The sequence below is a fragment of the Amia ocellicauda genome, chromosome 16 (assembly GCF_036373705.1).
Source record: "Amia ocellicauda isolate fAmiCal2 chromosome 16, fAmiCal2.hap1, whole genome shotgun sequence".
NCBI lineage: Eukaryota > Metazoa > Chordata > Actinopteri > Amiiformes > Amiidae > Amia > Amia ocellicauda.
Window position 1 is genome coordinate 10,016,696 of NC_089865.1, and position 13,165 is coordinate 10,029,860.

Below are 13,165 nucleotides of genomic sequence, written 5' to 3' on the forward strand. Positions count from 1 at the left end.
TTGCATTTTAATAAATGAATAATGTGAGGCAGTCAGGCTTTTGTGCTGGTGCGCGATGTAATTCTTTAAGCATGTTGGGCCAATGATGAACAGAGGTTTTGTGTTCTAGCGATAAATAGCTCTTTGTCCATTTGCTTAAACAAATGGAGTGATTGTCCTAATTCTTTAATCCTTCCTGAGTGACCACCTTTTCTCTTAGCCATTTTGTGTGCCGCTAGATTAACATTCCCACAGTTTTAGTGATCATGTTTGCCTAAAGCGAGGATCATTAAGTCTTAAATCTGGCAGAGATATTTCTATACACTGTATTATGTCTATAGTTGATCTAGTAACATGTGCCCTCTATGTAATGATCTATGCCGGGAAGTCATGAGGTAATCTGAAAAAGGAGAGAGAAATTACACAGAATTTATGTTCTTGAGGTTACAAGAAATCATTGATTAGTTAAAACATTATATTTTTCAAAGACTTTCTTGAAAGTTTGCCTCTGCTATTCCAACAGTGCTTTAATATATTGTTTATATAACAATATAGTCTTCATTTATTTACAATATGTGTTGCTTAAATATAGAGCTTACTCAGGAGATTCACCCATGTTGTTTGTTATTTGTTTCTCTATTTAATACAATAAAACTAATTTTGTGTCAATTTGACTTTAAATTCAGATCTCTATCTAATTATCTGAAAATTAAATAAAATAATATTTTACATAGTATTGCAATATGCATTGTACACGAGCACAAGTGTGTTAAAAATGAGTATAGAGACTGCATAGTATTTCACAGTATAATGGAAAATGTGTTTGAACTAAGTATACTAATTTTCCACATCGTATTGTTAGTACAGCAACTTTATTGGTCTTGTCAGGTACTGGGAAGGTGTTTTCTTTAGGTAGTGTCTAATGCTAACCATATTGTGAGAGATTAAACGCAGGCCTCGGCTCCGCTGGGCTGGAAGAAATTCATCCAAAGCCTGGCTAAATACCAATGTTGTATTAAGAGATTTCGCTCAGTTGGTTCTTGTCAACAGCCCGAAGTAACCAAGCAGACAAGAGAAAGAAAGAGCTGAATTCCAAAAACAGCCTGATAGAGGAAGTGTGTGCCTCACTTGTGATTTGTTCAATTTTTTTTTATCTAGATCTTTCCAGCATATAAATAACTTGTTACACAATGAAAAACAGAAGGAGATAAACTTGTTGTTTTTTTCCTCGAAGCTGTTGGTGTCATCAGGGCGATGTACATCTATTCACATTATTGAAGCTGGATGTATTTGTTCAGAGTTATAATTGTCTAGCTAAATGTCCTTCTCTCATCATGTAATTACCTTCAATTATATATTTTAAAGACTACCTTGCAGTATTTCACCCTGTAGGAAAAAGGGTCATTTCTTCTCTGGTGTTGTGGTTTCACACATTATAAATGTTCGTGTAATTTCTGTTAGTATGGGCGTTACAAGTGTCCTTGCACTCTTTCCACTGAATTTCATATTAACCCCTTTGAAAAAATATATTATTATGCTCCGTGTTGTTATCTATATATTCATTATTTTGTTTAGTTTTACTACATTCTTAAAGAACAGAATAGCTGCTTAAAACCAAACGCTTACTCTGACAGTTTGTTTTTTGTTTTTCTTTTGTAAAATCAGGTCCATACAAAGAAAACCATAAACCTGTAACATGTTGTTTTAAAATACCAGAAGCTTTTTAAAGTTTTGCCATAAGAATCTAAATAGGGTGACAGTTAAGGGCAAGGAGCAATTCCAACAGCACTGCAAAACATAAAGAGGTGGTAATACTTGTAGAACAAACCATGCTCGTATGACCAGCCAGTAAAGGAAGCTATTTTCATTTGACCTCAAACCAATAACTTCTTGCTGTGCAACAAAGCTTCCTCCTTATCCCTAGCCTCCACCTGTGTCTTGCTTTTGTGTAATGGGGAAGTGGCTGCCACACCTGTAGTCATACAATGGCCATAAATATAGTGTGAAATATGGGTGTAACAAATTATATACTAATGTCCTGGTTAAACAGTTTGCCATGTGAATTGTCAAGACCTGCGTGAAGTCTTTAAGACAAAAGAGACCTCAAAATGCATATCTTCAATGCAACTAATATGCCTTACACTACAATTGTACATACAATGCCGATGCAATTCCACAGATGCACAGCATTGACCTCTAGTGGATTTTAGCAAAATGTGTTATGGCATCTTTGCATTTATGCTCTTAAAGATGACAAACATGTTATTTGATTATTGTTGATAGGACGCAGCTCCGATATTAATTCCACTTTCCTTTCCGAACTATACATGTTTTAGACAGTCAGGTAACTTGATTCAGCTATGAGAATTGCTAATACTGATTTAGACCAAAGTATTTATATGTATTTTCTTTGGCACCTGTGGTTGTAATATTCTATTTGATTCCTGTATCCCCATTCAATAGGGATGAATGAATCAGTTTATGCTTGCATAAATCATAGCTACATTTAACCTTAATTTGCGCAGACAAAAAGCACTTGGGGTAGGAGAGAGTTAAATATCTAACTTCTTTAGAGGATGAATGGATCATCAGAAAAAAAGGAAAAGCAACCACAAAAACATGTTAAAACAACAAAAAGTGATGTTCACTCAGGCTACATTTGCTTATTTGTTTTATTTTTTGAAGCACTTAAACCTATCGAGAAAAAATAAAGCTCTCACTGACAGCAGCAAGAACATTAGGGCCCTGTTGACGCCAGTCACATACGCACGGTCTGATTTAGCTGATTTTAGAGAATCAGGCAGTGCAGGCTGTGTTTTGAAATACCCAAATGAATTGGCCTGTCTTTTCTTTGGCAGCAGGAGGGATGCTGTGAAAACCTAATGAAGTGTTCCAGTGCGTGCCAATGAGGCAAAAACACAATAATCAAGCAATAGTCAAAAAAAGGGATGAATTGCTTTAAAAGAAGACATTTCACAAGAGATTCACGTGGCCAGCAATGTGTTTTTCAATTATTTGGGGGCTATTGCAACTGAAACATCTTGTAACTCTTCTACTGTACTTTTATTGTTCCCTGATGCAGAGAGACTAGCTGTTAAGGATTTTGTTGCTTTTGTTGCTCTGAAAGAAAAAAATGCTTACTAAAGTTAAAAAAACATAAAACTATGTACTGAAGCAAAGTCCTTTTTTGTTTGTACCACATCTGAATTACTGTAAAACACAAAACTATTTAAAGAAAACACGTTTTGCGTTTCATTTTATGTCGGTTTCATAATGAAGTTAAAAAAGGACTCCAGTTTCTGTTCTACATGTTCAGTGCTGCAGACTGATACAAGGGCTGGTGTCTGACTCTAAGGTTTCACTTATATTTCTAAAGAGTTGTTGTTGTTTTTTCTAATTACTGAAACTATAACAGTCAACGATATATGATTTGCTTTTCTACTGCTAATATTAAAGAAAAAAAAAATTGATCAAAAGCTTCAACCTCAAAAAATAATTTAAATCAGCTTTCTTTTAAGAAACGTACATACATACATACATAATAAATGGTGCAGCCAATGAACAGTGAAGCAATATCATATTTGTAATACTGTGACAGTAGGAGTAGGTGACAAAGTAGTGCAGCTTCTGACACCACGTAAAGAAGGATCACTTTAAAAACCTATAACCAGTGTCAACCCTAGGTCTATTGCATAATATAATTGTACATAATTGTACTCACTGCATAAGTCTTACACTGATCGACATAGTCTCAATACAAATATTGTACAGCATTTCATTAAAAAGGCAGTGCTTTTTAGTTTCCTTGTGTGGCATTTCATGTAAAAGATAATTAAACATTCAAAAAAATAATTGGGGAATTATTTGCTTTTGCTACAAATTGACAAACAGGCAAATGTTTATGTTGACCCTGCCTTAGCCGTCTTACTTTACGTTCCATTAAAGGGTTGTTATGTAACTTGATGGAATTGATTGTCAATGATCTGCTTTTCTTAAATAATCTGACCTCTCTTTCTCTAAATAGTAATACATAGTATTAATAATAGTATATAATAGTATTAAATCATTCTATACATAAACTGTATCCATTACAAAATACAAAAATCACTAATAAACAAGTACGTAACTAAATAATGCACTCCATGCTTTTGACTCTTACAAGGCATGTAGTGTCTTTCTGCTTAAAAGTATTAATGATAAAACCAGCAACATACTGTAACTGGATGTGTCTGTAGCTCGAGGGTAACATGCTGTACTTGCAAACTATTTAAATGACAAATGAAATACCTCTCTTGAGATTTTCTGGCACTGGATAGTTTAAGGATCAATCCCATCACCACACTCTGCGGCGGAAATCCAACAGGACAGAAGATCAAAATGCTGCTATTTGAAAAAACAGACATGTTTTAATCCCACTATCAATGAGATCATAGAAATGCAGCAAATCCATGTTCATGCAGTACAAAGATGAAGAAAAACTAACTATTTTAAAGTAAAATATATAAAATGTCACTGCTTTGCAGTCTATTTTGTTTAGTCAATAAGATATATAAACTAATACATATGTAGGTCTGGGGAATTCTACTTTGTGTTGCAGTGCTATGCATATCAAAAAGGAAATAATATGAATGATTAAGAATAGTGCTTGGTCATTCATTTAATTAAAATGTTAACTATTAAGATTGTAAATCCCCTTAACAAGGTAGCATAAGACTTTTCAAAATGTTGCTAGGTATTTATGCTTTGCAAAGAAAACACACACACACACAAATATGCTACTGTGCATAAACCGTTAACATTTCCTGTTTTCCTCCAGGTTTCTAATTCACTCATTAAACTGTTATCTTCTTAACCATATAAACCTTGTACTAGAGTATTTCCATTCACAAGTCAATGTGCACCATTTCATGAATGCTATTCCAACTTACAGTATTTGTGTATTGCTGAAAGACATTATTGTCACTAAGCTTAAATGTAAAATACATCTAATTATTCAAAATGCACTGCACATGTAAAAGTACCTTTTCGATTAGTTTTATGTCTGTCAATCAAATCACTTTAGTGTTATCTGTATGAAATAAATTACTGTACATGGTGTATTTATGATTACAAAATATATATGTCATAGATATGCAGCACAAATATAAGTTGTAAAGTGTAGGGTTTTAGAGGCTAAGACCAACTGATATTAAATTCATGATACCAAGCACATTTAATTGCACATTTATTGGTCTCTTTATAGGCATTTAAAAAATATAAAACATTCTTTAATCAGACAAAACTATACAATTACAAAGAAATATACCTTTACAAAATTCATTGTTGTATATGTGAACATTCAAAGAAGCATCACAGACTTAGGAAGACATGCAGGAAACAAAAAATAGTGAAGCACTTTGCACCTTGGACACCCACATCCTGTTTTTGATCACTTCACACGCAGCGTGTTTCAGTGCTTGATACTTTTTTGTGGTGATACTAACATCACAGCAGTAAGACCTGTGCTACATCTCAACAGTTTTTGCAGTAATTAAAAAGAGGTGATATGCGTCATTACTTTACAGGGGTCGTGCCACGTAACTCTGTGCTTGACAACTACTCTGTTCCTAATTAAAAATACTGATAACATTGAGCAGTGATGGTAAATAAATTCATATGATATTGAATATGCTTGCTGTAAATGTGTCTGAGAATCAAACAGTTCTGTTTTTGCTTTTACCTAAATGTACAAGCAATATACCTAGATTATGCAAAAATATCATTTGGTCACTCAATAGCTAAACACAGCAGTTCAAAAGACATCATATACAGCACAAATATGAATTTATAGATACATTTCCTCTTCTGTTAACTGTACAGGTCTCTCTTTGGAGGTTTGTTCCCATGGGTTAAAAAATAAAGCACTGTTATCAATCCCTAGTTCAAAAACAGTTATTAAAACCTACTGAGACTTTCACAGGAAATGCTAGAGTGGAGCTTGTTTGCCCACATTTGGCATTATGTGTGTCCCTCTTCTTCTCTCAAACACTGCCCAGTGGTCTTTGTTTAATGAGACAAGACGTACAGACATATTTGGATTGTGTTTTTTTTGCGGGCTGCCCTCTTTCTAACCCATACAACTACACTTCTGCTATGACAGCATAGGCCGTATCTGCATATGCTACCCCAGATTTGTCCTGTTAATGCTAGTTATTAATAATGCTCGTGTGCTTCTATTCTGTAGTACAGCAAAATAATTATAATTATAATAAAAATGAGTAGTAAAAAAAATTAAACATTCTGGTTTGGTAAATGGCTCTCCTCCTCCACCACCGGGCGGGTTAGACCCGGAATGAATTTCATGAGTTTCCTGACACTTCCCCGCTTCCCTATTTTTCTCGGAAGTGTCCCAAAAATTGAGGAGACCCCCGTCGTGTCCCAGGAGGGCGACAGAGGCCCATTGCTGCTGGCCAGGCTGATGCTCCTGTTCCTGCTCACTGAGGCCTTTGACCCCGAATTGTAAATGTCCCTCGGAAAGAAGCAATTGTCGTCCACACTGGCCCTTCGACAGGGACTCATGTAGCCGCAGTCCTCAAACACGCACACTGGACAGAGGCTGTCCTCGCTGTTCTCTGTCATAATGCTCAGCTGGCTCTTGCAGCTGCTGTCGCTGGAGAACCTGTGTTTGCTCCGAAGCGCAGGTGAGAATACGGGGCCCTCGGAGCTTGTGGGAGAAACAGGAGACATGGGGGAGTCCAGGGAGCTGTGGCGGCTGCATTCATTCAGATTGCCTGGAGATTTTAAAGAATTGAACAGTCAGTTTGGTAATGAGGTCAATTCTTGACTGTTGACCTGAGTATGCTTTATTAACCTTTTGAATAATTATGAAACACACACACACACACACACACACACACACACACAAAATGCTTGCACCCAAAAGGTCAGGTTACTAAACAGATTTCTATCAGTTTCTAGTGTTAAACTACATCCTTTCAAACATGATGCTCAGTACTGATCACATATTATTCTCACTTTAGTTGCTGTCCCATAATTTACTTCAGCAATTTGTCGTTATTTGCTATTTATATGTCAGCTATCCATAAGAACGGATATGACACTTAAATGTTTGCAAAAAAAATGTGCTTGCAACATTAGCACGTAGTTTTTTTTCTCAAACGAGATATAATGAAGAAAGGATGTACTGTGGTTTCAGAAGTGGAAAAAACCCTTACCCCCAGAAAGTCGTTGTTCCTGTAATAGAAGAGTGTGCATCTCCACCCATCTCTCTCTTAAGGTTTGCTGTGGGAAACAAGATTTGTCCATTATTATATTTCTTAATGTGAAAGCCCAGCAGTATTTAAAATATTGTGTCACCTCCTTCTCATTTCTCAGAAAAGCTGCTGAACAGGAAATTAATTAAGTAACTACAATGTTATTACAGTTCACCTTCTGTTACAACTAGAAATACTCTTTCATTCACATGAACATAAACTGAAAAAGAGACGCACCTTAAGATACTTTAGCTTTGTTTCCAGCTCAATCCTTTTCACAGCAGTTCCACTGACAGTCTCCAACCTGAAAAGAAAGGAGATTGATGTGAATTAATAGGTGGTGGATCGAAAACTAAAAATTAATCACAATTATCACACTGGCCATGCTACATAACTTACATAGTAAAAACTCAGAGTGGATGTCAATGTTGTTATAACGATTATATACAGTGCCTTGCAAAATCATTCAAATCTTTCCTATGGTGTCCCAGTTTGTGAAATTACAAAATGCATACACTTTTTTGAAAGTTTGAATGCTCATATTATAAATGTCTAAAGGTAAGGTAAGTTACAGTAAATGTCAGCAAGAACAAATGAGAAAAGAAATGTCGATTACGTAAGTATTCAGACCTATCAACTCAATATTTAGGGGAAGCACCTTTGACAGCAATTACAGCCGCAAGTCTTTTGGGGTCTGCCCATTCTTTGCTTGGGGATTGCTTATGGTTTTCAAGTCTTTCCACAGATTCTCCATAGGATTCAAGTCAGGACTTTGACTGGGCCACTCAAGGAGTTTCACTTTCTTAAGTCACTCCATTGTAGATTTGGCCTTGTGCCTTGGATCATTGTCCTGCTGAAAGGTGAATTGTTGCCCAGGTTTTAATTCTGAAGACTGAAAAAGATTTTCCTCTAGTATTTGTCTGTATTTGCTCCATCCATTCCCAATAAATCCTAACAAGCTTTCCAGTTTAAATACTTATGCAATCATGATTTTTCCATATTAAGTATCTATTTACAATCTTTTTGTTTTTGCTTTGAATGTGTGGATCCGTTTGCGCATATAACACATTCGTTCCTATTTCAGAGTGTCATGACTGCAAGATTTAAAGCAACAAAATGTGAAAGCTGTCTAAATACTTTTGCAAGGCACTGTTTTAACTTGTTTTAACTTTAACTTGTTTTTTTAAACTATATTTCAGTTATGCAAAACACAGGGCCAAAAAAATACAAAAAAGGTAATTCAGTATAACATGTTTAAATGAAAAACCTGCCATCAGCTCAGAGTTAGAGTTGAGTTTCACACTGTAGGCAACTTTAAAGATTCATTAACATGTAAATGTATACTTTCCCCCATAAGATGTGGTAACCTATTGTGGATTTAACAAGTCAGAATCTTTATGTTGACTCTATGAAGTCACCAGGCTTCTTTTCATGTTTTAAGATTGAGCACACCCAGTCAAAGTGTTCAGATTTCATAGTCAAGGCTTATATTACTGAACTGCTGCTCATAAATGGTGCTCAAGAGTCCAATGAACTGTCATCTCATCTGCTGAATCTGCCACGACACACAATGTATACAGCCTAGCCTTACAGACCCAGCAAACAATATATACAATATGATTTTAACCATAATATATGATATTATATATAAGTACATTTTTAAATACTGTAGTATCAAAAAAGGGAAATTTGGGGTGAGAAGGGAAGAATTATCACGTCTGCCTTTATTAGACACAGGGATCATTTGATTAGCTGTTTTGGGATTATACCAGAAGTACTCACCTTAAACAATTAGAAGATGCTTTAACTTGGTCAACAATTTGCTGGTGACTGAAGCCCTCGGTGCTGATGCCATTGACCATAACGATAATGTCACCTGACAGAGAGGGAGGGAGGGCAGGGTTAACTGTGAAAACCATGAGAATCTGCACGTGTGTGTGGGCAGCTGGCTGTACGAGAAAGTTAACGGACACCTCCGCAAATGGAGGGGAAATGGAAAAAGATGGCTTACCAGTGGTTAGACCTGCACTCTCAGCTGGACTCTCAGGCTGCACTTTGCACACGAAGGTGCACATCTCCAGCATATTGGTGGTCTTGTGCTGCAAACCATAAGTCTGAAGAAATACAAAAACAAACATGACTTCAACTGCAAAATTATAGTTCTTTTATGTTTTCATTATTATTATTATTATTATTATTATTATTATTATTATTATATCAGATAGAATACTAATTACCTGTAAAATCACAGAGAAAGATATAACCGGCTTACCTGAATTTCAAATCCAAATGTTTCATTGTCTTGCTTTTCAAGCACGATGGTAGTCCTGGGCAATAGACAAGAAATAAAAGGCAATCAATTTCTCTGCAATTTATAATTTCTCATGCAAGATGACATCTACAATCTTTCAGCTACCAGTACTCCTAATTACATTGTGCTGCTTAGTTAAGTTGATAAACTGTTCATAAGTTCAGCAAAAGGGTAATGTTGATGATGATGATGATGATAATAATTTACCTCTGGGAGTCGGTGTAATCCACCAAAGAGTTGGAACGGGACCGAGTAACCTTAAAGGGAAAGGGTTCATTTTCGTGAAAATGAAATAATAAGTGTGGTACATTTTTATCATTTTTATGTGTTAGCAAAAAATATGTCTTTGTTCTGAGCATTTGTATAAGAAATTTATCATTTAAAAACGATAATATGAAATACATTTTCGAATAAAATAAAATAAATCTATGCATTTTTTACATCAATCACTTTTCTGCACCATCTATACAAATTTCCATTGCAACAATTAGTAAATCTAATTTAAATATACATCTGTAAACCAGAGAGCTTTACATCCTGCAGTCTTAACAGAACATATCAAATTTTATGCATGTGAGAAGTGTGTCCTTTACACAATTATGATCTTACCAAGAAACTATATTCAATTTGATTATTTCTAACAAAACGCTTTTTTGTAGATTACTTGAAAACAAAGCAGGTTCTTCAATAACAATAACGGAAACATATCCTGTTATCAGAAACTTTCATCCATTTGTCTATTACATTCAGACTATGTTGGCAAATGCACATTTTGCAGGTGAAAATATGAAATTCTGATATTTTGCATGCATTTCACTGTTAAACTACATCTAAACATGCTATATAAACTGTCAACAACAAAAACTCTTATATGTAGATCTGGAGATTTCAAACTCACCTGTTTGTGTCCCCTCGGCAATGTCCCAAGCGTTGCTACAACATTCTGAAAATGTTTGCTTTCACCATTGACTGAAGTATTATTCCTTAGCTTGTTTTCTAATATGTAATTTTCATTGCTGTTTTGTTTGATCAGTTTTCTGAAATTCATTTTTGCAGTTATTACATGCATCTCATTACACCATTACTGGAGAGTGGTGCACAACTTGTAAAGCCCTGCCCAGCTCTGCATGCAGAGAAAATGTGTCACAAACGGAAATCCAAACCATGTGATTGTTGTGAACCTACTTATGCATATCACCGGGGCTTGCCTAGTTTTTTTAATCTTTTATGTGAAGTTTTCATCTGACTTGGCAGGAGAAGGAATCTGCTCAGGTTTCTTTTTCCAAAACTGCCTTGTCTTTGTACAGCTCTGCGATTTGGTTTATGGTCTGTCAGAAAGCAGAAATGCGTGAGAAATATATGTGTTGTGGGCCACCCGTTAATTACCACCTGTTTCCTCCATTTCTAATTTCTTCACTAAAAGGGATAGACAAGAATCTTTCAGTTCAGCATAACTGTCTGAAAGTTCATCTGTCTGCTGAAAGATAACACAGACAAGCTTTTGTTGGGGATTGTGACAATGCAAACCAAAGTGTATGGGTCACTGAGAGAGCAACACCAAAACGGTCTTGTTCTGCCCACAAGCCAACCAGAGGTCAGTTGTCAAGAATAAATATACATCTGTGGTAGTAGGAGTGTCGAGTTCATTTCCTATTTTTAAACTAGATGTAGTTATCTTGAAAATAATATCAAACACATTTTTAAAAATGTTATGGAATATAGGTATTTGAGAAACTCTTGCTTACTTCCTTTACTGACCAACAATAAAGGAAAATCCCAACTTGACAAACTCATTGTGTTTAAGCTTTCTGTGTATTTTAGTATTCATCCTTGGTAACACTGCAGTATTGAAAAGTACTTTAATGAGGTTTAAGAAAGAGATTTCCCTACATCTTACCATAGTTGGAAACTGCATTGTTCCCTGAACTGAACTTCTAGCAATTAAGAAATTAAGGTGTAGCCAGTCTGCTAAGCTTAATACATTTCTGTCCCATTGACCTTGTTCAAACTGAGCTAGTCTGAAGCCCTTAATTCCTCTGAATACTTTGCTTATTCAAGTATTTTCCACAAAAACCAAGTTGTAAAAATACACATCAACCGTGAAAAGGGATGAAATGGGGGAGTGGATCAACATTTAAATTGCTTGTAGGCCTTGTCCACAGATGAAGCAGATTGTTAGTGTGGGGCTGCAGCTGCATAGTTATTGCAGATTGCCAATTAGGATGGGGGAAAAATAAGTTAAAACTTTTTTTTTTTTATTCATCTCTGATTGACCGAATACCTATTGCACCAATAGTTATGAATAATGGCCCTATCAATGCCCATTGTTAGTTGACATTCAAGACAGAGAACTTACAGAATTGCCTGATTTTTAGAGCAGGGCTTCTCAATACAAATGATTCCGCATATTTCAAAGCCTTCATTACTTAAAATACTAAGAAGTAAAGTACAATTGGTGAAATTTAAGCAAAAAAGTAATATTGGCTCATGGATTTCAATAAAATGGTAATTAATGGTAGGAACTGCCTGCAAAAAAGCCAAACAGATATATGTATTTTAAACCTAAATGATTTTGCACAGACCTTTCAAAGTGTCAAGACTGTGTATGCGTCAATGTGTATTGTTCAGAATGTTTACATGAGAGACATGGAAAAAAACAGACGTTTCAAACCAAATTATTAATACTGAAAGTAGTTTGTTAGTTTGGCATTCTCCATGAAAGGCAAACCACAAAGGCTTCACAATGCAGAATATTAACAGTTCTAGATCAATTCAGTGCAGCTCTCATTTTTTCCCTGAAATCAATCAGATATGACATGCGTTTTCTCTTGAAGCAGCCAGACAAGAACGTTCTCTGGGCTAGCTGCCAAGGAGAGAAAATATACACATTTAAGGCAAACAAAAAGAAGTAGAATAGTCTATAATATGTAACTCCAAGCTCAGAGCAAATCCCTTTACCTGAAAAGACTTTGCTTTGGCATTTACTAGCAATATCCAACATTGTGGCCATTGTGAAGCAGTCAGCTAAAATAACACATTTACCACAGTTGGATAAATTGAAGATAAGTTGCACAGAATAAGGCTTCAAAATTAACACTTGAGAATGATAGGGAGGAGAAACATATTGGGTACAGTCCAGGTTTCAGAAATGAAAAGGGAAACCTTAACCAGACATCTGTTTCATGTCACTGTGATTTCACAAGGCTACCTGATACAATGAACCTGTACCTACCTTCCTGACTCTTGTAAACCAGTGGGGGTGTATGCATGCACTCTACGTTGAAAACCTTTGAAAATGGCCTAAAAAACTAGTAGGTTTTTGAGTTTTTATTATTTTCCTTCCTCACAACTGCACATAACTTTTACATATTTCCACCTTTTGGTTTTAGGAATGTGTTCATGCATGTAAAAAGATTCTATATGCAAAATGTAAAAAGTACGAACAGAAAGCTGCATCTGCAGTATGAAATGGGTCAAGTGGAAGTGAAAAACGTGGGTCAGATCACAGGTTGTGCAACTGATAATCACAGCTTCCCTTATAAACAGCTACAACTGAAACTGACTGTTAAGTACATAGTGTGTTGCATGTTTTTCCACCTTAGCAAGGCTGCAGGTAGTTGTT

General features: G+C 35.6%; 1 protein-coding gene across 1 annotated transcript; it reads right to left on the bottom strand.

Annotated features, from left to right (window-relative positions):
* Positions 1-5,186: 5,186 nt before the first annotated feature.
* On the bottom strand, positions 5,187-10,846 carry LOC136711707 (cytohesin-interacting protein). Its single transcript, XM_066688132.1, has 8 exons — positions 10,442-10,846; positions 9,751-9,800; positions 9,505-9,559; positions 9,244-9,346; positions 9,015-9,108; positions 7,470-7,536; positions 7,194-7,260; positions 5,187-6,749 (listed from the first exon to the last, which is right to left on the bottom strand). The coding sequence occupies exons 1-8, from the start codon at positions 10,610-10,612 to the stop codon at positions 6,250-6,252; spliced, it is 1,107 nt and encodes a 368-aa protein (XP_066544229.1). The 5' UTR covers positions 10,613-10,846; the 3' UTR covers positions 5,187-6,249.
* Positions 10,847-13,165: the final 2,319 nt, after the last annotated feature.

Excerpts from the sequence above, each read along its gene's own strand:
- LOC136711707 (XM_066688132.1), bottom strand. The coding sequence starts at position 10,612 with ATGCATGTAATAACTGCAAAAATGAATTTCAGAAAACTGATCAAACAA. Across the intron at positions 9,801-10,441 it reads TGCCGAGGGGACACAAACAG|GTTACTCGGTCCCGTTCCAA; the intron begins GTGAGTTTGAAA and ends TTTCCCTTTAAG. Across the intron at positions 6,750-7,193 it reads GGAACAACGACTTTCTGGGG|GCAATCTGAATGAATGCAGC; the intron begins GTAAGGGTTTTT and ends TAAAATCTCCAG.